The sequence below is a fragment of the Muscardinus avellanarius genome (genome assembly GCF_963383645.1).
Source record: "Muscardinus avellanarius genome assembly, chromosome: 1".
In the NCBI taxonomy this organism is placed as follows: Eukaryota; Metazoa; Chordata; class Mammalia; order Rodentia; family Gliridae; genus Muscardinus; species Muscardinus avellanarius.
Genome location: NC_137786.1, coordinates 219,794,507 through 219,819,870, shown reverse-complemented (window position 1 = coordinate 219,819,870; position 25,364 = coordinate 219,794,507). Strand labels below are relative to the sequence as shown.

General features: G+C 51.0%; 1 protein-coding gene across 1 annotated transcript; it reads left to right on the top strand.

The window, feature by feature from the left end:
* Nucleotides 1-3,478: 3,478 nt before the first annotated feature.
* Nucleotides 3,479-23,623, top strand: ARHGAP1 (Rho GTPase activating protein 1; the record flags this gene model as incomplete). Its single annotated transcript, XM_080709360.1, has 13 exons — nucleotides 3,479-3,611; nucleotides 3,755-3,850; nucleotides 5,000-5,029; nucleotides 13,443-13,530; nucleotides 20,865-20,996; nucleotides 21,295-21,381; nucleotides 21,479-21,577; nucleotides 22,066-22,173; nucleotides 22,250-22,326; nucleotides 22,505-22,582; nucleotides 22,931-23,059; nucleotides 23,224-23,327; nucleotides 23,435-23,623. 13 exons carry the CDS (start codon nucleotides 3,479-3,481, stop codon nucleotides 23,621-23,623), a joined length of 1,350 nt encoding a protein of 449 aa, XP_080565486.1.
* Between the last annotated feature and the right edge of the window lie 1,741 nt (nucleotides 23,624-25,364).

Genomic DNA, 25,364 nt, shown 5'->3' with positions numbered 1-25,364 from the left:
ATACATGTCATCAGAATTTTGGAAAGGTCTACCATTTCCCAAAAGTTCAAACTTATGTCTAAAGTGATTCTCAGTGGAGTGTGGTGGTGCACACTTGTAATCCCAATACTTGGGAAGTTGAGACAGAAGGATCACAAGTGCAAAGACAGCCTCCCCAAGTAGTGAGACACTCATCAATCTAGCAAGACCCTGTTTCAAAATAAAACTAAAAGAGGGCTGAGGGTGTAGCTCAGAGGTAGAATGCTCCTGGGTCCAATCCCCAGTGCCAAAAAAAAAAAAAAAAAAAAAAAAAGTAAGGTGATTCCCAAACATTTTGGTAAAGTTAGATGGGTTTCTTGCTGCAAAGGGAAAATTGATTTCAGAGCAGGAAGTATTTTGCCATTTAATGCAGTACTTGCCCTCTGCTGGTATGTCAGGCAGTCAGGATACTTAGTTTCCACTGCTTTCTGTTCAAATTTCCCTGCACTGCCTGCCCTCGTCCTTCTGCTGAATGGGAGCTAAACTTCCAGGCTCAGATAAGGCAACAGCTGTGAGTTGGAGGAGTGAGAGAGACCAGGATGGCAGCCGCCGTGATTGGTTATGCTGGAAAAGGAGATTATGTTGAGAACTGAGGGAGGTTAGGTCTGAAAGAACTGACAGAATAGAGGAGGAGCCAGAGGAAAAAGAGGTGGAGTTCAAGTTCAGTTCCCCTTTATTTTTTATTATTTATTTGCGGTACTGGGGATGAAATCCAGGGGCATTCGACCTCCGAGCTATACCCCCAGCCCAATTTTTTAGTCTTTATTTGGAAACAGGGTCTCACTGAGTTGCAAAGGGCCTCACTAAGTAGCTGAGGCTGTCCTCAAACCAGCATCCTCCTGTCTCAGTCTCCTGAATTCTGGGATTACAAGCGTGTGCCACCATGCCCAGCTTTCAGCTCCCCTTTAGATGGTGCCCCTCTCCTCCCTTCACACACAGCTCAGCAAGTAGCTGCTACTTCTAATCTTTGTTGTTCACTTTAGTACAAGTTATTTATGAACACTGGAGAATTGCTGTTCTGAGAGGAGCCTTTGCTTCTATAGAAGAGGACATTTAGGCCCAAATAGGAGAAAGCCTTGTGCAGGATCTTGGCAATTCATTGGCTTTGGGAGGACTGTAACCCAAATCTCGTTATACCTGATCCCATGTCTTTTGCATCGCATCAAGCACCTACTGTATGCAGGATTCCTGTGGGACAGCTGGGGGTGGGGCTGAAAAGCCCCTGCCTCCTGGACAGTGAAAGAACAGAAGTGATGGAGAAAAGGCTTGGGCTTTTCTGGAGGGGTTGGCTTGGAGCTGGATTCCATCCCTCTTACTCAGCTGGGGAACCCCTGGCTGAATGGGGGGGCATGGAGATGGACCAGGGCTGGTTTTCTCAAGACCAAAGACTACTAGCAGTGGAGGGCTGAAGGGCATGAGGGAGCTGGGCTTGAGGGTGAGGATACAGAAGTACTCACCGAACAAAATGCATTCCCAAATATGACAGGGTCATCCTTTGTCTCTTGGGAAGGGACCTGTGTTTGGTGTTAAGCAAGGGCAGTGAACGAGGGTAGTGGATAAGGACAGGGGAGAGGGAGAGGAGCAAGAGGGCTTCTAGCCCTTTGGCTGCTTGGCTTTGGCTCAGGTGCTTGAAACAGCTTTTTCCACTGACTCAGTGTGGTTACCCTGGTAACAGGGCAGTTGTTGCTAGGCATAGGGAGCCAGCCGTTCACCATCCACAGTCCTTGGCTGTGATGTGTGCAGAAGCCTTCATGTCGCCTCAGAGCACAGAGTCTGTAGATCTCAGATAGCAGCTCTCCCCCTCTTCTCTACCCACCCCTGAGTCCTGTCTGTTCTTATCTGCCCTGCCGATTCTCTGACCATATATGTCATTTTTGGGGCTTCAGGAATGCAGCAGGCCTCAGAGTGGCCTCTTCTCTGGGTAGGACAAATTGAATCAGAAACCCTCCCTCACCCATCCGATGAGCTCACGGCAGGAGAGGGAGCTGCTTCCCTTAGGGCTGCTGCATTCTCCCTGACTGCAGTCTCGCCTTCACTCCCTCAGCACTCCCGTGCCAGTAGCAGCCCCTTTCCCCCTTTGCCTTCTAATCCTTAGGGCACTCCATTGACCTTCCTACCACAAAAGTAGCATCTGGAGCTCCCCAGAGGTCTTAGCCTGGGGGCCTGAGAGTCCCAGGAGCCTGTGTATTGTCTAGGGACTTGCAGGCAGATTCTGGAAGTCTTCTGTTGCTGTTTCCTGTCCTGGGCAAACCCAGCTGGGCCCCTCAGCCATGGCCCTGTTGTCTCTGGCCACCTCCTCTTCCTCAGGACAGGGGCAGGGGTTGGAGTAGCCAGGGCCATGGCCGGCCTTTTGTAGACATGGCACTTGGAGGCTCTTATGTTTTCTCCATATAACTGCTGGGACCCTTGAAGCTTCTGTGCTTCGGGGCTCCTGGGGAGGGATGTGGACCTTTGCCTCCTAGAGTTGGGATTGCACGAGCAGGCCAGTTGGATGGGAAGGCAGCGCAGGACTTGGCACAGCTCTTCCTACCCAGCTGAGGACCTGAGGGGAGGTGCTGAGCTGTGCCATCCTCTGCCCCAGCTGCCTTTTCTGGCAGCATGCTCTATGGAGCTCTTGGCAAGATGAGAAGTGTTGAGGAACGAGGACAAGTTATCCAGGAGAGGAGACAGGAGAGCTTGTTGCAAAAGCTGCGGAGGATGAGCCAGGCATGATGGTGCCCACCTGGAATGCCAATGTGCTTAGGAGGCTGAGACTGGAGGATCGCAGGTTCCAGACCAGCCTCAGCACTTAGCAAGACATAGTAGCTTAGCAAGATTCTGTTTCACAATAAAAAATAAAAAGAAAGCTGGGTGTGATGGCGCATGCTTGGAATTCCAGCATTTGGGAGGCTGAGACAGGAGGATCGGGGTTCACAGCCACCCTCAGCTACTACTTAGTGAGGCCTTTTGCAACTCAGTGAGATCCTATTTCTTTTTTTTTTTTTTTTTTTTCCTTCGGTGGTACTGGGGGTGGAACCCAGAGGCTTTCTACCTCCTGGCTATACTCCCAGACCCATTTTATATTTTATTTGGAAACAGGGTCTCACTAAGTTGCTGAGACCCTAACTAAGTAGCTGAGGCTGGCTTCGAACCTGCGCGATCCTCCTGTCTCAGCCTCCCAAGCACGGGGATTACAAGCGTGCGCCACCATGACCAGCTGAGACCCTATTTCAAAATAAAGAATACAAAATAGGGCTGGGGGTGTAGTTTGGAGGTAGAATGCCCCTGGGTTCCATCCCCAGTACTGAAAAAACAAAAAAAGAACTGGAGGTGTAGCTCAGAGGTAGAAAGAATGCCCCTGAGTTCAATCCCCAGTAAAAATGAAAAAAAAAAAAAGTTCTGAAAGATAAAGAGAGGGTCAATGACCCACCTCTCTCTTCCAGGTTTGTCCTGAGGTTCACTGTGGGGGACAGACTTGGCCATGGACCCGCTCTCAGAACTGCAGGATGACCTGACCCTCGATGACACCAGCCAGGCATTGAACCAGCTGAAGCTGGCCTCCATCGATGAGAAGAACTGGCCCTCTGATGAAATGCCAGACTTCCCCAAGTCAGGTGAGCACTGCCAGGTCTCTTCCGGGCACCTCAGAGGGGGGTGGAGCAGGGTAGGGGTGAGCAGACCAGCCTCTGGGTCAGGCCAGAGCACAAGCCTTACTGAGGGCCCCCAGGCGAGCCCCTGACTCTGCTGTGCTTTGCAGATGAATCCAAAAGCAGCTCCCCGGAACCAGCCACACACCTGAAGTGGGATGACCCTTACTATGACATTGCCCGGCACCAGATTGTGGAGGTGGCAGGTGAGTGCGCCCACCCAGCACTGCGACTCTCCCCAGTCTGTGATCCTGGCATAGGGAAGCTGGCCTCTCAGGCCACGGGGGTGAGATCTGGGGGCATGCTGGTGCCGCCCTGCGTCTGAACCGAGGCCTCGGAGCTCCTGAACACATGTGCTTTTGCTTCAAAGCACAGGCTTAATTGTGACTGACACTTGCATTGTCTGCGCTTGCAGTGGGTATGTGGGAAGCACTGTGTCCTAATACTGGGCTGTGACGGCAGAGGTGTGGGGTTTCCTCTCCAGCTCTGCTCTCTGAACTCTTCCTCACGGGTCGCCGAGAGGACAACAACAACGAACTATGTCAGGGACTGGCCGAGAGCCAGGGCCCAGCTGACCCTGAGCGAGTGCCCTCTCCGTTCCGCTCATTCCTTTCTCCTCCTTCCCTGTGGCCCTGATGTCAACTTTTGTACCTCATCAGTTATGGGGGGCAGTCCCTCCTGGGAAACCCTACCCTCAAGGAAGTCTGGAATGGGCAGAGTCTCCTTCCCCATGGCTCCCTGCAGCATCCGGTTCCTGGCAGGTGTGCTGCCCTGCTGAGAATGAATGGGTGCGGAGCCCTCCTTGGGTCTCTGCCTCAGGAGATTTCCTTCTTTTTGTTCTAAGCAGGACCCAGAAGGAATTCAGACCAAGAGAGTTAGTGGGCCATGGATAAACTGGCTCTACCATCAGGACCCAGTGCTAGTGGTGAGGCCAGGCGCTGTGAGCAAGGGCTGTGTGCTGGCCGGGGAGCCAGGCAGAAGCCCTGTGGCTAGAGGCAGCTGGCTATAGGGAAGGAGTGGAGAGCGCCATCCCTCCAAATGCTGGGCTCAGAGAGAGATGGGGCAGTCGAAAGGATTGCCCCCAGTGGCCAGGTGTGCCTGTGGCATCTGTGGTCCTAGCTGCTCTCACCCCTGCAGAAGCAAGGCTGAGAGTCGCCTCCTGGCCTGGTCCTGACCCGGGTGTGGAGAGTCACCCTGTGAACCTGAGCAGGGTGTGGGATGTCGATGTGAAGGAGTTCACCCTGACATCCTCCTGGCCTATGCGGTCTAAGCAGAGAGTGGAGGCTGCCCCACCCCCTTTGGGTGCCCCCTTTTCCCCACCCAGCAGAGCTCCAGCACGTTTCTTGTTTCTCCAGGGTGTGACGAGCCTGAGGGGGCCCGGCCAGGTAGGTGTCGGCCCTGGCTGTCTGTGCTTGGCCTCTCTGGGCTGTGGCCTTGGGGGTGTGGATCAGGAATGGCTCTTGGTGGAGGCCAGTGGGGCCAGCCTAATTGCAGCCCCACTCTGGGGTGCTGGGAGCTGGCGGTGCCTGGAGCCGGAAGTAGTGGAGTTTATGGGGTGCATGACAGGTGGAGGCCGTGTGGGGACACACCTAGGGCCCAAAGGGAAAGGGCTACCGGGATGGAGAGTCCTTGTCCATACCAGGTCCTGCCCGCACGGGGGCTTAGGCCTCTAATGGTAGTGTCTACATGTTTGCTTCTGGCTGGAGATGAGTTTGGACTGTCACTCCCAGAAGAAGGCTGTTTTGATGAGCCAGTGGTGCTGTCCCTGGCACTAGGAACCAAAGAGCCCCTGTGGGAAGGGGGAGCGGGCTACCCCCCAAGTTCTCTGCACCCTCTGTGGTCCCTGCTGCTGGTGGCTGTCATGCTCTCAGGCAAATCTGACCTAGAGCCAGTGGGTTCTTCCCATTGGTGTGCTGCTAAATGTTTAACAGCAAGTTCTTGGGAAAGGACAAAAAGGTCATTATTTGTAGCATTTGCTATTTCTACCACAGCAGGTTTCAAGCTACCAATGTGATGTCAACCAGCTCACAAAATTCCTGATAGTTTAGCCATCTCACAAATGGTGTCTCCGGCACATGGTGATGGTGCGGCTCTGTCAGTCCCAGCCCCCACTCCCAAGTGTCCTTGGCTTGCTCAGCAGGTCACAGGCTGGCAGTGTCTGGATGTCCAGAATGCCTGTGGGGTTGCTGTCCTGCTGCTGATTAGGGCGCAGGCCGCCCTGGAGGAGTTCCTGACTGGTATCTGGAGAATGCAGGGGCCTCACTCTCAGGCCTCAGCTCACTCTCACAAGCCCACGCCCTCACCAAGCCCTCTCCCCCAGCGCGCTGGAGTCTGGGGCAGAAATCCCTTCTGAGATCAGCTGGAGCCTTCATGGCCGCTCTGCAGGTGCCTCTTACAGCAGGTGCCTGTTGCTGAGGGCTGGGCCACCCCAGGACTCGGGAAGTTGGACCCCACTTCAGGAAGAGGGAGGATAGGGGCTAGGGTTGCCCTGTTCTGATTTCTTGCCTGTCTGGGAATCTAGCCATTGACGCATCACTGCCCCTCATCCCACCCCAAACCCCATCCTTGGTTTGTTCAACATTCATTCCTAGAACAGTGTCATAGAATCCTGACAAGCCCCGTAGACATTCAGTGAGGAAAACCCCACATTCCCTCCATCAGGAATTTTAGTCAGGGCAGGGGTGGGGGGAGCTCAGTGATGGAGCACTTGCCCTGCATGGACAAGGCCCTGTGTTCCATCCTCAGCACACACGCATGCATGCATACACACACACACACACACACACACACACACACACACACACGTTTACAGTCCAGTGAAGTGGTTCTTAAAACTAGTCACGGGCCTCTTTGAGAGCATGAAAGTTATGTGTTTAACTCTTAGGGCATTTTACTTTTTCTCTAGAAAAAAAGGTCTCAGTGCTTATAATTTTTCATATATTTTTCATATAACATCAAGGAGTTGGTGGAGCTGCTGAGCTCTTTGATGGAACCCTTGTTAAGAACCCAAAGCTCAGCCAGGTGTAGAGGCAAACACCTGTAATCTCAGTATTTATGAGGCAGAGACAGGAGGTTTGTAAATTCAAGGCCAGCCTCAGCAACTCGGTAAGACTCTGTCTCAAAAAGAAATAAAAAGAAGCCTGGCATGGTGGTGCACGCTTGTAATCCTAGTACTTGGAAGGCTGAGACGGGAGGATCGCAGGTTTGTGGCCAGCCTCAGCTACTTAGTGAGACCTCTGCAACTTAGTGAGACTCTGTTTCAAAATAAAGGATAAAAAATAGGACTTGGGGGTGTAGCTCAGAGGTAGAAAGCCCCTGGGTTCTAATCCTAGCGCCGAAATAAATAAATAAGGTTAGGAGTGTAGCTCAGAGATAGAATACCTTTAGATTCCATCTCTAGTACAATAAATACATGAATAATAAAAAACAAAACCCCCAAAGCTCCCCATTTCCAAGATGCTGTGGCCTAGCTGAGTGGAACCACACGCCCAGCACTTACCACAACTACTCCTTCCACTCATGGGCTCTGTGCATTCCAGAGCCGTGAGAGCTCGTGAGAAAGCGACTCACTTCTGCCCTGGCTGGGTCTTCAGACCCACCAGCCAGTAAGGGCTGCCTTACTGCTGGGGTAGGGGGTAGAAACAACCTTTTATTATGGCTTTTGTTTTTTGTTTTTTTGGTGGTACTTCTACCTCCAGGTTATACTCCCAGACTATTTTTATATTTTTATTTGGAAACAGGGTCTCTTAAGCCAGTGCGACTGGCTTCGAACCTGCGCGATCCTCCTGTCTCTGCCTCCCAAGCGTGGGGATTACAAGCCTGCGCCACCACGCCTGGCTACTATGTATGTATGTATGTATGTATGTATGTATGTATGTATTTATTTATTTATTTTGGTGGTACTGGAGGTGGAACCCAGAGGCTTTCTACCTTCGGGCTATACTCCAAGACCAATTTTTTACTTTATTTGGAAACAGGATCTAAGTTGCTGAGAGCCTCACTAAGTAGCTGAGGCTGGTTTCGAACCTGTGTGATCCTCCTGTCTCAGCCTCCCAAGCACTGGGATTACAAGTGTGCGCTACCATGCCTGGCTAGAAACAACCTTTTAAAAGTCTCCACACCCTTCTAAGCCTCTCCCGCCCCACCCCACCTGCATCTGGGCCTTTCCTCTGCTTGGAGCAGGCAGATGATGTGCCTCATCTTCATAGGCTTCAAGTAGGAGGCCCAGGGCTTTGTGAAGCTCCAGATTATGCAGCTGAGCTGCGAGTGTAACCCTTGTCCCTGACCCCTGCCAGTCTGCTCTTCCTCTCCCTGCCAGACCTATGGGAAGTAAATTGGAGCAGGCACATAGCCCAGAGCCACCTGCAGCTAGGCTGGAAGGAACCCCGCCTTCTAGGTTCTAGGCAGGGCTGTGGGAGCCAGCACGTGACACCTGGGCCTTCAGAGTAGATCTGCTACTGGATGGAGCTACGTTCCCTCTTCACACTGGCACACAGAGGAGTCTGCTTGTCAGGCTGGAGAATTCTGTCCCAGGCTTTGGGAAACTCACTGTCTAATGTAGTATAACTAGTAACCTAAACATCGAGAACAAACAAATGAAACTGTACCACATAATGGTGAAGTGTGAGCTATTGCAGGCTCTCAACCTTTACTGAATACCTTTCCCGTGTTGGCCAGCACCAGGGACTCAAAGACGGACCACACACCACACATCCTATCTTTGACCTGCTCAAGAGCCAGTAGGAGACAGGCGCTAGAACTGAGGTTTTAGAGAGTCAAAATGTCATGACAGATGGGTGATGTTCTGGGCTGGGAGCCTTGAAGAGGGGCAGCTAGCCAACGTGGTGGTGCACGCTTGTAATCCCAGCATTTGGGAGACAGGAGATCCTCCTGAGACAGGAAGATCTTGGGTCAAGGTCAGCCTCAGCTACTTAGTGAGGCCCTTTGCAACTCAGTGAGACCCTGTTTCAAAATAAAGAATTAAAAATAGGGCTGGGGGTGTAGCTCAGAAGTAAAATGTCCCTGGGTTCTACCCCCAGTACCACTAAGTAAATAAATAAATAAATAAATGAATAAATGAGGGGAAGCTAAGATATGGGAAGGGAGGGGAGGACATAGGCTTGTAGGAGACTTAGGTTGAGTGTCCAGGATTCATAGGAGATAGCCTAGCTGAGGGGATAGCAGAATTGTCTCAAGAAAGGTCTGTGTAATCTCAGTACTTGGGAAGCTGAGAAAGGAAGATCACAGGTTCTCAACTAGGCTCCGCAACTTAGGCTCCACAATTTAGTGAAACCCTGTTTCACGCTAAAAAATAAAATAGGGCTGGGGGTGTAGCTTGGAAGTAGAATGCCCCTAGGTTCCATTCCCAGTACAGCCAAAAAAAAAAAAAAAAAAAAGAATACTCACAAGACCAGTGCCACAGAGTTTTTCAGGGGTGGGGTTTAGGAGGAAAGGAAGATTCGGAGCAGTAGAGTTGGGGGCAGGTAGGTGTTTACAATCAGGGCTAGGTGTGGGGCATGGTTGTGGGAGAGGCAGAGCCTCTTTCAGGGGGGAGGCTCAGCCTCAGACACTGACCCAGAAAATTCTTGGAGGGTCCTGACGAGGACCTTTCAGGGCCCACGAAACCAGGCATGCTTTGTGTGGAAACAGCAGGACAGGGGAATGATCTGAGGCTGGACATGGTGGTCAGACTTCTGGGAGTGAGCTTCTATATCAGACCAAAGCACGGGCTTGTGCAGCCAGCTAGCAGGGACCCGGGCTGCCCTGACCACATTCCAGAAGCCTCCTCCCACCTCCAGGGAGCCCTGCCTCAGCCCCGAGCAATGAGCAGAGACTGGTGAAGCATGGAGCCCTGGCTTCCCACGGACCAGCAAGGTCATGGTATCAGGATCATGGCTTTCTATTTCATATACATATGCTTTTTGTTTTCTTGGTGGTACTGAGAATTGAACCCAGCGGCATTCTGCCTCCAAGCCACACCCTCTCCCATTTCCATTTTTTACTTATTTATTCTTGTGTATATGTGGAACTGCAGATTGAACTACTGCATTCTGCCTCTGAGCCATACCCTCACCCCTTTTTAAAATTTATGTATATAGTTTATGTATATAATTTTAAATTTATGTATATAATTATTTTATTTTTTGTGGTGCTAGGGATGAAATCCAGGAGCCTTCTACCTCCAGGCTACACTCCTAGATCTATTTTATATTTTATTTGGAAACAGGGTCTAAGTTGCTGAGAGCCTCACTAAGTAGCTGAGGCTGGCTTTGTTTTTCTTTTCTTTTTTTTTTTTGTTGTTGTTTTTGAAGTACTGGGGATAGAACCCAGGGGCATTCTACCTCCAAGCTATGCCCCCAGCCCTAGTTTTTCTTCTTTATTTGGAAACAATAATTTATTTGGAAACAACAATTTATTTGGAAACTAAGTTTCAAAGGGCTTCACTAAGTAGCTGAGGCTGTCCTCAAACGGGGATCCTCCTATCTCAACCTCCCAAATGCTGGGATTACAAGCATGCGCCACCACACCTGGCTTGAGGCTGGCTTTGAACCTGCGCGATCCTCCTGTCTCAGCCTTCCAAGTACTGGGATTGCAAGTGTGCGCCACCACACCTGGCTATTTATTTATTTATTTATTTACCTACCTAGTTAGTCCATGTGTGGTACTGGGGATTGAACCCAAGGCATTCTACCTCTGAACGATATCCTCAGCCCTATTTTATTCTTTATATTGAAACAGGGTCTCACTAAATTGTGGAGGGCCTCTTGCTGAGGCTGGCCATCAACCTGTGCTCCTCCTGGCTCAGCCTTCCAAGTACTGGGACTACAAGCATATGCCACTACATCCAGCATATATTTTGTTTTGAAACAAAGGTCTTATTAGGTTGCTGAGAGGCTCACTACTTGTTGAGGCTGCCCTCGAACCTGTGATCCTCTGGTCTCAGCCTCTCAAGTACTGGGATTACACGCATGCAACACCATGCCCATCTAAGCTCATAGCTTATTAAATATGGGAAGGTGCTCAGCCAGGAGTGAACCATCCTCAGAGGTAGATGTGGAAGAGCAGACCCTCCCTGGATCATGTGGCTTGTTTTTATTTGCCTTTGAAGGCAAGTATCGCTTGGTATCTCTGGAGAGGTGAAAGGAAGGCCCCTGGGACATGGTGTGAGCATCCGTCTTTGTCCCCATTGAGCTGTGCTGGGGACCTGACACATGCTGACCCTGGAAGAGCATCGTATTTTGGGAGTAATAGTGTCTATCTCAGGAGCTTTCTGGTTTCATGATAGAGCCCAATGGTCAGGCCATCAAACTGTTTTGAGGCAAACATCCCTGAATGGGTACAGCCAGGTGAGCATTTTGCCATGGCTGTACACACGCCTCTGATCTCCATATTCTCTAGAATATTCATAATGTGAAAGGATATGATTTTTAGAAATGCACAGAGGAGTTGGGGATGGTGGCTCACACCTATGATCCTAGTACTTAGGGGGAAGCTGAAACAGGAAAATTGCAGGTTTAAGACCACCCTCAGTAAAGTAGTGAGACCCTCAGTAACTTAGCAAGACCCTGTTTCAAAACAAAAAAATAAGGGCTGGAGATAAGCTGGGTATGGTGGTGCACACTTATAATCCCAGTACTTGGGAGGCTGAGACTGGAGGATTGTAGGTTCCTGGCCAGCCTCAGGTACTTCGTGAGGCCCTCTTGCAACTTAGACCGTGTTTCAGAATAATAAAAAATAGGGCCGGGGCTGTAACTCAGAGGTAGAATGCCCCTGGGTTTCATCCCCTGCACTGAAAAAAAAAAATACCAATAAAATAGGGCTGAGGGTGTAGCTTGGCGGTAGAATGCTCCTGGGTTCAGTCCCCAGTTCTACCAAAAAAAAAAAAAATTCCACAATAGAATGCCCTTGGGCTCAATCCCCAGCAGTAACACACACACACACACACACACACACACACACACACACACACACACGCTATGCAGTCAGGCATGGTGGCACATATCTGTAATTCCAAGTACTTGGGAGGCTGAGACAGGAGGATCAAAGGCTTGAGACCAGCCTTAGCAATTTAGCAAGACCCTGTTTTCTTCCTTTTTTTTTTTTTTTTTTTTTGGTGGTACTGGAGTTCCTGGAAGCCCTTCTACCTCCGGCTACACTCCCAGACCTATTTTTACATTTTTATTTGAAAACAGGGTCTCCTAAGCTAGCGCGCTGGCTGGCTTCGAACCTGCGCTATCCTCCTGTCTCTGCCTCCCAAGCGCGGGGATTACAAGCGTGCGCCACCACGCCCGGCTTGCAAGACCCTGTTTTCAAAATAAAATAGGATTGGGTGGTGTAGCTCAGAGGTAGAAAGCACCTGGGTTCAATCCCCAGTATCCCTTCCCCCCAAAAAAAGTGCAGAGGTCAGTCAGAGCCAACCATGGTCACTCATTCTAGTAGTGCAATCAGAAGTCAGTGGTCAAAAATGAGACCTGGTCATTAAGGCCGATTCCCTTCAAGGCCCCCAGCGCGCCGAGAAGCTCCTTCAAGAGGTGCTCCCTGTGCTCGGTGCTCAGAGCGCTGAAGTGTAGACAAATTTTAGGATGATTGTTTGGCAAGATAATAACTACTTTGGTGAATGTGAATTTTTTTAGTTGAGATTAAATTTACATAACGAAATCAGTCATTTTAAAGTGTACAATTCAGTGGGGTTTAGTACATTGACAGTGTTATGCAACCACCGCCTCTGTCTAATTCTAGAACATTGTCATCACTCAAACCCTGTACCTGGTAAGCAATCCCCCCGCCCGCCTCCCTCCTTGGAAACCTCTAATTTGCTTTCTGCCTCTATGAATTTTCTTATTTTAGATATCTTATAAATTGAATCATACAGTAGGTGCCCTTTTGTGTCAGCTGCTGTGTGTGTGTGTGTTACTGAAGATGCAACTCAGGGGCCTTTTACCTCTGGGCAACACCCCCCAGCCCTATTTTATTTTTTATTTGGAAACAGGGTCTTGCTGACAGCCTAAATTGCTGAGGCTAGCTTTAAACCTGTGGCTCTCCTGTCCCATCTACCTTGAGGCTACAACCAAGGACCTATTTTATTTCTATTTTTGTTTTTATTTTGAAACAGGGTCTTGCTGGGTTGATTCGAGTTTCACTATTTGCTCCTGCTGTCCTTGAACCTGTGATCTTCCTGTCTCAGCCTTCCAAGCGTGGGCCACCATGCTGGGCTTTTCATTCCTTTTTATGGCCAAACAGTATTCCACTGCATGGCTATACTACACTTTCTCTCTCCATTCACCATCAGCTGGCCTTTGTGTCATTTCCACGAGTTGTCACTCAAAAGCGATTTTATAGTGCCGGGCGTGGAAGCACATGCTTGTAATCTCTGTGCTTGGGAGGCTGAGACAGGAGGATCGCACTGGTTTGAAGCCTGCCTCAGCTACTTAGTGAGGCTCTTAGCAACTTAGTGAGACCCTGTTTCCAAATAAAGTATAAATAGGTCTGGGAGTGTAGCCCAGAGATAGAAAGCCCCTGGGTTCTACCCCCAGTACTACACACACACACACACACACACACACACACACACACACAGTGATACTGTTTTGTATGCCCCAGCCCAGTGGCACTGAGACCAGCCAGTCCCCCTGTCTGAAGTGTCATACCCTAGAGTTCAGGCAGCTGTGTGGAGGAGATGTGCAGGGGCTGCTCAGGCCCTGGTGCTCCAGGTGCAGGTCTCCGAGGCCCTGTAAGTTCCAACCCCCCTTCTTGTGGTTCATCTTCAACCCACTGGCCTCCATCTTTCTCCACACCTAGGAGACGACAAGTACGGGCGGAAGATCATCGTGTTCAGTGCCTGTCGGATGCCGCCTAGCCATCAGCTGGACCACAGCAAGCTTCTGGGGTGAGTACCATGGAGAAATAGTGGGGCCTTTGCCCGGATCCCCAGGTAGCCTAGAACCATTTTCCTTCCTGTCCCTGCCTGCCTTGGGAACAAATGTCCTCCTTATAGCCTCCTTTTTTCCTTCCCATGGGGAGCTTTTTATATTTTGGGGAGAGCACTGGACTAAGAGTCAGGTCTAGTTAAGAGTCTTGGAAACTGTGACTTTGGCAAGTGTCTTTGAATCTGATTTTCTTACCTTTCAGGGTAGGTAATAATCCAGCCTTCCTTCCTTATGGGAATGATGCTGCACATGAAAATGCCTCGAAAATTAAAATATTATCCAAATTATTGTAGTTATATCATGTTTCTGATGTGGTTGTCATTGCTTATCATTTACATTCATAATTAGTTGTCACCTTATTTTGTGCCAGATACGGTGCTGATGATTTCTGCACCAGTGTGGGTTCTGTGAGCCATATATTTGTGATAGGGACAGCTAAGGCAGGTCTGAAGGCTGGTGGAGCGCTGATGTGTGGCAGAGCCTACAGCACAATCAGTGTGCACAGGACATCCAAGGACGCAGAGCAGTATCTGCCCTCCTCCTGCCTTTTCCGAGTTTCTGCTGAGTAGCTGTCTTTTACTTCTTTCCTGATCAGTTTAAAGCACTCTCTGAATTTTTAATTATTTATTTACTTACTTATTTTGGTACTGGGGATCAAATTCAAGAGCATTCTACTTCTGAGCTACACCCCATTCCTTTTTATTTTTTGTTTTGAAACAGGGTCTCACTAGGTAGCAGAGGGTCACAATACATTACTCAGGCTGTCCTCAAACCTGAATCCTCCTGCCTCAGCCTCCTCAGTACTAAGATTACAGGCATGTACCACCATCCCCAGCTTTGCTTTTTTAATTTATTTTTTATTTGCATGTGGAGGGAGTACTGGGGATTTAATCCAGGGACATTCTATTCATGAATACCCCAGTATTCATTCGTACATTTATTTATTTATTGGCACTAGAAATTGAACCCAGGGGGCATTCTACCTCTGAGCTACACCCCCAGCCCTTTTTATTAGTATATTATTATTTTTTGGTTTGAAATGGGGTCTTGCTAGGTTCCGGAGATTCCTGCTAAATTGCTAAGGCTATCATCCTTGAACCAACCCTCTTCTTTTAGCCTTCAAAATACCAGGATTACAGGCATGTACTGTGGTGCCCAGTTTATTTTTATTTTGGAACAGTCTTGCTAAATTATCTTGCTAAGTTGTGGAGAGCCTCACTAAGTTGCTAAGGCTGGCCTTGAACCTGTGATCTTCCTGCTTCAGCCTCCCAAAGCTGGGATCCAGGAGTGCACCCTCCCTCCCCTTCTCTCTAACATTTCAAGCTTCTGTACTGCCACAGCAGCTCTTTGTGATCCCTCGTGGTGTGGGGGGGGGCAGGTTGGGGTGGCACTGAGAGGCCCAGCAGCCAGTGGAAGGGCTGAGCCTCGGCTCTCCCTGGGGAGGGGCCAGAGGGCCAGAGGCTCAGTCGCCTGGCATGTCTGTGAATTCTTTCCTCTGGCCTCCTGGCCTCTCCTGCCACCGCTCCTCAGCTCCTCAGAAGAGGCAGGCAGTGTCATGTCCCAGCCAGCCACGTGGCCCAGCAGTTCAGCTGAGGAGCTCAGCCCAAGGCCCAGTCACATGCCCTTCCCTCCGCCCTTTTACTCGCCTGTAACCAGGTGGCAGGCTCCTGGCCACAGAGTGGTTCAAGGGGGAGGAAGTGAGGATGGGGAAGGGAGAGCACCAGTGCCCAGGAGGTAGCGGGCCGAGGAGGCTGCACCCCGCTGGGGCTGCTTCCGTGTTCAGGAAGCCTCTGCCGTCCACTGCTGTGGGCCCTCTACACCTCTCAAGAGCACGTGCATGTACACGCATGCACACACACACACCACACACACCACATATACCATAAACATACACACATATACATACACACACATACACCATGCACATGCACCACACACATACACCACACACATACACACATATACCACACACACCATGTACACCATAAACAATCACACTACATACATATACCACACATATACATATACACACCACGTATACCATACATATGCACACACTACACATAGACACACATAGACACATACCACATAGACACACATACCACACCGTACACACACTCCACACACATACACATACATACCACACAATACTGTACACACATACCACATGTATTACACACACATCACACACAGACCATACACACACCACATAACCAAACACCACATACCACACACACATATACCATATACGCACAACACACACATACCACACACATACTATACACATGATACACACACCACATACCACACACATCTACCACATCTACCATACATACACACACCACACATATACCACATACCACATGCACACACACCACACCCAGCTTGCTCACAATCCCTGCTGCTAGCAGGGAGGCACTCTTTTTTTTTTTTTTTTTTTTGCGGGTCTGGGGATGGAACCCAGGGACATTCTACCTCTGAGCTACACCCCCAGGCCTAATTTTTATTCTTTATTTTGAAACAGGGTCTCATTGAGTTGCAGAGGGCCTCACTAAGTAGCTGAGCCTGGCCTCGAACCAGAATCCTCCTGTCTCAGCCTCCCAAATACTGGGATTACAAGTGTGCCCACCACGCCCGGCTCAGCAGGGAGGCACTTCTTCCTTGCGTCAGTCTGTCTAGTTTTCAGTCAGATTACCTCAGATTTGATTTTCCTAGCTCTCCACTCTGATCTGGGGAGTTGAAATGGAAAATGCCTGAAGCTTGGAATCAGAAGACCAATTAAACTTCAACTCTGCCTTGTACTAGCTGTGTGCTTTATGACAGGTCTCTTCAAAACCATATAAAAATGAGAATTGTAAGCTGGGCGTGGTGGCGCATGCTTGTAATCCCCGTATTTAGGAGGCTGAGACAGGAGGATTGCAGGTTCCAGGACAGCCTCAGTAACTTGTGAGGCTCTCTGCAACTTAGTGAGACCCTATTTCAAAATAAAAAATAAAATAGGGCTGGGGGTGTAGCTCGGAGGTAGAATGTCCCTGGGATTCATCCCCAGTACCTCACCATTATACACAAGCAACTATAAAAATAAAAGACTCCCACAAATCTACCACCCAGAGAGAAAAACCACTGTTAATTTTTTCTGGCTGTATTCACCTCTCATTTTTTCCCTATAACATATAAGGATTGCTATCAGTTTTGTATCTTACCTGAATTTTTTTTTATCTTGTGGGCATTAAGCATTCCTTAAAGACATCCTTTTTAAAATATTTTATTAGAGCCGGGCGTGGTGGCGCACGCTTGTAATCCCAGCATTTGGGAGGCTGAGACTGGAGGATTGCAGTTCGCGGACAGCCTCAGCTACTTAGTGAGGCCCTCTGCAACTCAGTGAGACCCGGTTTCAAAATAGAGAATAAAAAGACCGGGCGTGGTGGCGCACGCTTGTAATCCCTGCGCTTGGGAGGCAGAGACAGGAGGATCGCGCAAACAGGGTCTCCTAAGCCAGCCGCGCTGCGCTGGCTTAGGAGACCCTGTTTCCAAATATAAAATGTAAAAAGAGGTCTGGGAGTGTAGCCCGGAGGTAGAAGGGCTTCCAGGAACCCCAGTACCACCAAAAAAAAAAAAAAAAAAAAAAATAGAGAATAAAAAGAATAGGGCAGGGTTTGGAGCTTGAAGGTCAAATGCCCCAGGGTTCTACTTCCAGACCCGCCAAAAAAAAAAAAAAAAAAAAAAAATGTATTAAGCTAGGCATGGCAGCACATACTTGTGATCCCCGAGACAGGGGGATTGTAGGTTCAAGGACAGCATTAGGAAGTAGTAAAACTGTCATCAACCTAGTGAGATACTGTATCAAAATAAAAAGAAAATAGGACTGGGGTATAGCTTAGAGATAGAATGCTCCTGGGTTCAATCTCCAGTGCCATAAATTAATTAGTTAATGAATTAATTTTGTTAACATTTAACATGCATAAATTTTATTTAACATTTAACAGAAACATGAATAAATTATAAGTGTGCTGCTAGGTGATTTTTATTTATATATTTAATTCAGGGTCTCTCTGTGTTGCCAAGGCTGGTCTCAGACTCCTGGGCTCAAGCAGTCCTTCCTCCTCAGTCTCCCAAGCAGCTGAGACTATAGGCATGCAACACCACACCCAGCTTATGATGAATTTTTTGTGATGAATTTTTAAAAACTGAGCACGCCCTTGTCACCCACATCCCACAGACCTCCTTTTGTTCTTCTGGTGTCTACTTCAAAGGGTAACCACTGTCTGACATCTGACTTCACAGATTAGTCCTGTCTCCACAAGCATCCTGTGAGGTATTCTATTTATACATGTCCCATGATTTCTTTAACCAATTCCCTGAGGTTGGACAGTTAGCTTGCAGTGCAGTTTTTTTTTTCCATCATAAAAGTCTGGGATGAACAGCCTCCAACAAAAATGTTTCTGTCCATTGCCAAATATTTCCTTAGGATAAATTCCTGGGGATATTTTTACAGGTTCAAAGGGAAGGCACATTTTTTGTGAGTGTGTGGGGGAGAGTACTAGGGACTGAACCCAGAGACGTTCTACCTTCCAGCTACAGCCCCAGCCCTTTGCAAACAGGGTCTTGCTACTGCGTCTCACTGTTGTTGAGCCTGTCTTTGGGCCTGCCCGTCTCCTGTCTTGGCCTCCCAGATACTGGGATTACAGGCATTCGTCACCATGCCCAGCTGAGTAGGAACATTTTATAGCTTCTGATAAACATCACTCCCCCACCCCATGCCATTATATCTGTCAGGGGATGAGAATGTCCGTTTTCACTATGCTCTTCACTATTTTCTTTCTTTTTTCTTTCTCTTTTTTTTCAGCACTGGGGATAGAACCAAGGGGCATCATACCTCCGAGCTATACTCCCAGCCCTATTTTTTTTTTTAGTATTTATTTTATTTTATTTTATTTTATTTTTTTGTGTGGTACTGGGGATAAAACCTAGGGGCATTTTACCTCCAAGCTACACCCCCAGGCCTATTTTTTATATTTTTTATTTTGAAACAGGGTCTCACTGAGTTGCAAAGGATTTCACTAAGTAGCTGAGGCTGTCCATGAACCCTCCTATCTCAGCCTCCCAAATGCTGGGATTACAAGTGTGTGCCACCGTACCCGGCTTAGTCTTTATGTTTTGAAACAGGGTCTCACTGAGTTGCGGAGGGCCTCACTAAGTAGCTGGGGCTGGCTGCAAACTGTGATCCTCCCGTCTCTGCCTCCCAAATGCTGGGATTACAAGTGTGCGCCACTATGCCCGGCTTCTTCACTATTTTCATAATCACAAAATTCCATATTTTTAAGTGCCAGCTTTTTTTTTAATTAGGGCTTGAACTTTGGGGCATTATAACCCTGAGCTATACCCTAAGCTTTATTTTGTGTGTGATACTGAGGATTGAACCTAGAGGCATTCTAACCTCCAAGCTACACCCCCAGCCGTATTTTATTTGTGTTTTGAAACAGGGTCTTGCTAGGTTGATGAGAGCCTCACTACTTTCTGAGGCTGTCCTCAAACCTGCAACCCTTCTGTCTCAGCCTCCCAAGTACTGGGATTTCAGGTGTGTGTCACTGTGCCTGAATTCCCCCAGCTCATATTTTATTTGGAAGCAGGTTCTCGCTAAAATGCTGAGAATTTCACTACATTGCCAAGTCTGACTGTGAGCCTACAAGCCTTCTGTTTCACCCTCCAAAGAACTGAGATTATAGATGTGTGCCACCGTGCCTGGCTGACAGCTCTGTAAGCTGCACAGTGCCCCGTGTGGATAAAGGGTAATCTATTGAGTAGCTAATAATGATTAAAATCAGCAATAATCCAGCATTAGCTACATTTCAGGCCTGCCTGATCTAGCCCAGCCAAGTCCGGCCCAGGGAGCAGTGTATAGGTTGTCCTGTGGGTTCGGTCTGGCCATACTTGGGCACTTGGTCCAATCCTCAGGCACTTCGCCAGGCATTTCTCCTCCTCTCCGCCCCCGCGGCCGCCCTTAGCACTGGGCTTGTCCAGCCTGGAGTGGTGTTCCTGCTGGAGCCTGGGAGCTGGTTGGTCAACCAGAAAGAGGACTTTACCCTGGATTCCCCTTCTGTTCTTGAATCCTTGTTCACTACTCATTCTTCTCAGTGTGCTCAAGATCGTGTGTGTGTGTGTGTGTGTGTGTGTGTGTGTGTGTGTGTGTTGGGGTGGTCGATATCATATTGTGGGCATAGGGAGACCGAGGCAATGTGGCTACGCTGGTTGCCTCTCATGGGCGCAGGGTTCTACAGTCTGTTCTAATCTGTGTTCTAATCTAAGGTCAAGAATGTGGGCTTTTAAGCCCGGTGTGGTGGCACATGCTCGTAATCCCAGCATTTGGGAGGCTGAGACAGGAGGGTCATGGTTCGTGGACAGCCTCAGCTATTTAGTGAGGCCCTCCACAACTTAGTGAGACCGTTTCAAAATAAAGAATAAAAAATAGGGCAGGGGGTGTAGCTCAGAGGTCAAATGCCCCTGGGTTCCACCCCCAGACCCACACACACACAAAAAGAGAATGTGGGCTTTGGATTTGAACACTTCACCCTGAGTACCCACCGCCAGCTGTGTGACTTCAGATCAGCCCTTGACTCCTCTGCTCCTTGCCCTCATTTGTAAGATAAGGACAATTAATGAGCCTCAGTGTTAGGAGGACAGAGGAGATGATGTAGGTGAATGCTTGGCATACACCAAAAGCTAACAGTGACTTACCGTGAGGCTTAGCAGGAGGACCACAGGTTTGAGGACAGCCTCAGCAAAGATCCTGTTTCAAACAAAAAATAAAAAGAACTGGGGGTGTAGCTCAGAGGGTTTAATCCCCAGTACCAAAAAAAAAAAAAAAAAAAAAAAAGAAAGAAAACCCAAAACAAAACAAAAAACAAGAACAGTGACTGTTACAGTTATTACTGGTGCAGGGCAGTGCTGTAGGTAGAAGAGAGGGCTCAGTGCAGGGGACAGACTTTATGATTTCTAGTCAGTGCTCAAAAAGTGAGGGCTTCTAGGCTGGCAATGCGGCTCCGTGGGAGAACACTTGCCAGCAGGCCTGAGGCCCTGGGTTCCATCCCCAGCATTGCAGTAAAAAGGTGTTAGCATTATTAGCGGCCCAGTCACTACCCTCTGCCTCCTTTGCAGGAACCTGGTTATAGGACAGAAAAGGAGGTGGAGAGCTGGGGAGGGGTGCGATGGAAGCCAGAGAGCAGGGCACCAGCACCTGTCTCAATGGGCCGCACTTGTGCGCAGGACAGGCCTGAGCAGGGCTTTTCCCTTGAAGGTACCTGAAGCACACGCTGGACCAGTACGTGGAGAGCGACTACACGCTGCTCTACCTGCACCACGGCCTGACCAGTGACAACAAGCCGTCCCTCAGCTGGCTGCGGGATGCCTACCGCGAGTTTGACCGCAAGTGTGTGGGGCATGGCGTGGGCTCCAGGGCTCGGGAGCTTGGGCTGCAGCTTACCCCATCCAGTGGGAGGCAGGGCCCCCAGCTGGGAAAACAAGAACTGAAGTGGGAAGGGCCCGGGCCCAGATCCAGCTCCTCTACTCGCTCTTCTGTGACCTTCCATGAGACTTAACCTTACGGAGCCTCTTGCCTTCTGGGGCAACGTGGCCCTCACCTCCCGTGCCTGCCACGAGTCAGAACCAGAAGATCCCACCTGTCTCTCGCACCCCACGCACCTGAGTGTCTGGCTCTGCCCCCTCAGGTACAAGAAGAACATCAAGGCCCTGTACATCGTGCACCCGACCATGTTCATCAAAACCCTGCTCATCCTCTTCAAACCCCTCATTAGGTGAGTGGCCGGGGCCGGGTGGGCGCCCCAGTGTCCCGGCACCCCGAGCAGGTGCTGGGGAGGCGGGCGGCCCTCACCAGGCCCTTCCCCACGGCAGCTTCAAGTTCGGGCGGAAGATCTTCTATGTGAACTACCTGAGCGAGCTGAGCGAGCACGTGAAGCTGGAGCAGCTGGGGATCCCTCGCCAAGTGCTCAAGTGAGGCTGGCGCGCGTGTGTGTTATGTGGGGGCAGGATACGCTGGCCCCGGGAGGGGCAGAGAACCCAGGGTAAAGGGAGGAGGCGAGCGCCATGGTCCAGTGATGGCAGACTGGATCAGACCCATCGCTGTCACTTACACGCTGTAACTGAACCTGTGGTGTGTGTGTGTGTGTGTGTGTGTGTGTGTGTGTGAGAGAGAGAGCGAGCAGGGATTGACCCCCACTGCATACCTCTGAGCTACATCCCCAGCCCCATTTTATTTTTTAGTTTGAAATGGTCTCACTAAGTTGCTGAGGGCCTCACTGAGTTGTTCAGCTATGAACCTCTCTAAGGGGTTTGTTTTCTCATATGTAGCATAAAATGGGGCTCTTGTAAGGATTAAATGAAACAGTCCATGTAGAACAGTGCAGTGAAGGCCTGATAAAGCTGGCCATTGCAACTCCAGAGCCTGGCAGGGGCCTCACCCTCCTCCCGTTGCCCCCCAGGTATGACGACTTTCTCAAATCCACGCAGAAGAGCCCTGCCACGGCCCCCAAGCCCATGCCTCCTCGGCCGCCGCTGCCCAACCAGCAGTTTGGGGTGTCTTTGCAGCAGTGAGTGCACGGGGGCTAGTGGGCGGGGGGCCGCGGGGCTGGGCAGGCAGCAGTCCCCTCACTGCCTTGATCCCAGCCTCCAGGAGAAGAACCCAGAGCAGGACCCCATTCCCATCGTGCTGAGGGAGACCGTCGCCTATCTGCAGGCCCACGGTGAGTGCGCAGCCCAGCCTCGCAGTGCACACGACGGAGCTTCATGCCTGCAGCCACCCTTGGGAAGCTGCTGGGTGGGCAGGGCCGGGGCACCCACTGACTGCCTGGGCCCGTGAGGCAGGGCTGGGAAGCAGCCCCCAGGCCAGCGCTGTGGGGCTCACTGTCCCCCGCTTCCCAGCGCTCACCACCGAGGGCATCTTCCGGAGGTCAGCCAACACCCAGGTCGTGCGGGAGGTGCAGCAGAAGTACAACATGGGTGAGTGGCCCGGGCCGCGGTCGCCATGTGTGGGCGGGGCACGTGTGACCGTTAGGGCACTTCTGCCTATGCTGCCCCGGAGACAAGGTCCCAGCTTCTCTTGCCACCCGAGGGCTCTGTGGCATCTGTCACTGCATGGCCCCATGTCTGCCTGGCTGGCCCAGGCTGCGGCCTCGTCTGTCAGCTCTGGCTCAGCCTCTTGCGGAGTGACTAGTGTGTGCTGGTCCCCCGCCCGCATCCCCTCATCACAGAGGAGGAGGCTGGCTGAGGGGGGTTGGGAAGTGGGGCCCGCCTGGCTGCCAGATGGGCCGCTGCCCAGGCCGCCCACAGTCACACCCTCCTCCCCAGGGCTGCCGGTGGACTTCGACCAGTACAACGAGCTGCACCTGCCCGCAGTCATCCTCAAGACCTTCCTTCGGGAGCTTCCCGAGCCCTTGCTAACCTTTGACCTGTACCCCCACGTTGTGGGCTTCCTCAGTGAGTTGCCCTGTCTTCCCTCCCCAGTGTGCATGTCGGCCCATTCCGGGGCTGGACTTGGAATGGGTGTATTCGGCCGGCCACCCACCCTCCCTGCAGCCTGTGGGCCTCTGCGGTCTCGCTGCTGACCGGTGCCCTGTAACCTGTACCCCTGTTCCCCACAGACATCGATGAGAGCCAGAGAGTGGAGGCCACACGGCAGGCCCTCCAGACGCTACCTGAGGAGAACTACCAGGTGCTTCATTTCCTGACTGCCTTCCTGGTCCAGGTGAGACCCCACCTCAATTTTCCTGCTCATTTGGGGGCTAGGGGCAGGGCAGAGGGAGGAAAAGCAGGGCGGTGGCTTCCTGGTGCAGTGCCCGATGCCCTCTGCAGATTTCCGCCCACTGTGACCAGAACAAGATGACCAACACTAACCTGGCTGTTGTCTTCGGCCCCAACCTGCTGTGGGCCAAGGATGCTGCCATCACCCTCAAGGCCATTAATCCCATCAACACCTTTACAAAGTTCCTCCTGGACCATCAGGGGGAGCTGTTCCCCAGCCCCGTATCCAGGGAGCCCTGAGCCTCCACCCCAGCCTCCTCTGGTAGCCCCAGTTGGACTCTTCCTCCTGGCATCAGGCTGACAGGAGCCCGGGTTTTCTGTCAAGAAAGGGGCCATGATGCCCCAGGAGATGGAAGCTGGAGCCAGCCAAACCTGCAGCTCCTTCTCCCCATCCAGCCCACCTCCCTGCCCTGGAGACTTTCTGGTACCGTGAGACTTTTCTTCGCCTTATATTTCTCACTGCCTCTCTGGATACCTGGCTCCTGCCAGGCTCCCCAGAGCTGGGCTTGGCTTTCAGCTCAAGAAGGACTGAGCCCCAGTAATCCCTTTTCTGCTTTTTCCTGCCTCTGTTTCCCTGGCAACAGTGGATGGCACAACCTCTGCCGGCTGGGCTGGTAGCTGGGACTGGTCCTCCCCTTCGTGGTTGCTGGGGAAGGAGCATGAGCCCCTAGGCACCTCCCTGTCAGGTCAGTCACCCTGCTTTGTAGAAGTCCCTCCGCGTGTGGCCTGGATGCAAGCACCCTGCACCTGTCCTCCCACCACAGCTCTGCTGTGGGTGATTCTATACCCAAAGAATGGCAAGACTGCCCCTCTGGGACCGCCTTTCCCAATGGTACTGCTCCCAGGTGTCTTGGCCCCTGGCTCTGTCAGGGACGGCGGCTTGCATAAGAGGACTGAGTCCCAGCATCTATTTGGAGAGCCCTGGGGTCGGGATCAGTGACAAGCAGCCTCGGCGCCCTGCCTTGCCTGTGTCCCACGCACCTAGCCTCAGCCTCAAGGTCTAGAGAACCTGGGCCTTAGTCACACATGTCTCTGCTAAGGCCAGAGGTCCATGGTGACTCCCTCCTCCAGCCTGGGGACTCTGGGAGGGGCTGGGGCAGGGGCTCAGTGTGCAGAGTAGGGGCAGAGATGTTGGTAAGAGATCCTCCCTGCCCAGTGGGATCCAGCAACCTCCTGAAAGAGGGAGGTCCCAGGAGCCTGGCAGCTTTCAGAAAACCTGGATGGACCCCAGTGGTGGTTGGCATTTCTCATGCCTCTCCCTCCTCGTGAACCTAGGACCCCTTCACGCAGCAGGGAAATAGCTGCAGGGTCCCTGCCCCACAGCTGTGGCCGGTTCTGAGGCAGTCTTTGCTGACCGGCAGCCTGCTGCTAGCGTGTGGGTGTGCATGCCCTTGTTGGGCACCCTGGCTCCGCACAGCAGGCCTCCCCAGGCTGCTGGTCCTGTCTGCAGCCCGGCCCAGGCGTGGCCGCAAGTGTGTGGGGCACGCACACTCTCCTCTCTGCTCTCCGCTCTCCGGCCGCTTCTGTCTATCAAGTGTTGTTCACAGCCCCACTCACTCGGAGCCTTTTGGATTTGTGTGGACTTTCCTCCTCTCCCTGCCCTGCTGGTCTTTACCTGGGGGCGCTTGTACTGTGAATCAAGTGTTCACGTTCACCTTTAATGACTTCCCTGGCCACCAATCATGTATTTCACCATTTGCACTTTTTGTATTTCAATAAAAATGGAGATGGAAAGCCGGGTGTGGTGTGCATGCTTGTAAACCCAGCATTTGGGAGGCTGAGACCGAGGATTGCAGTTCACAGAGGGCTTCAGTTACTTAGGCCCTCCGCAACTGTTTCAAAATGTAGAATAAAAAAATAGGGCAAGGGGTGTAGCTCAGAAGTCAAATTCCCCTGGGTTCCATCCTCAGACTCTGGAAAAAAAAATGGAGGTGGAAAACTGCCCACCTGGCTGTTGGGGAAGTGAGGCCGTGGGGTCCAG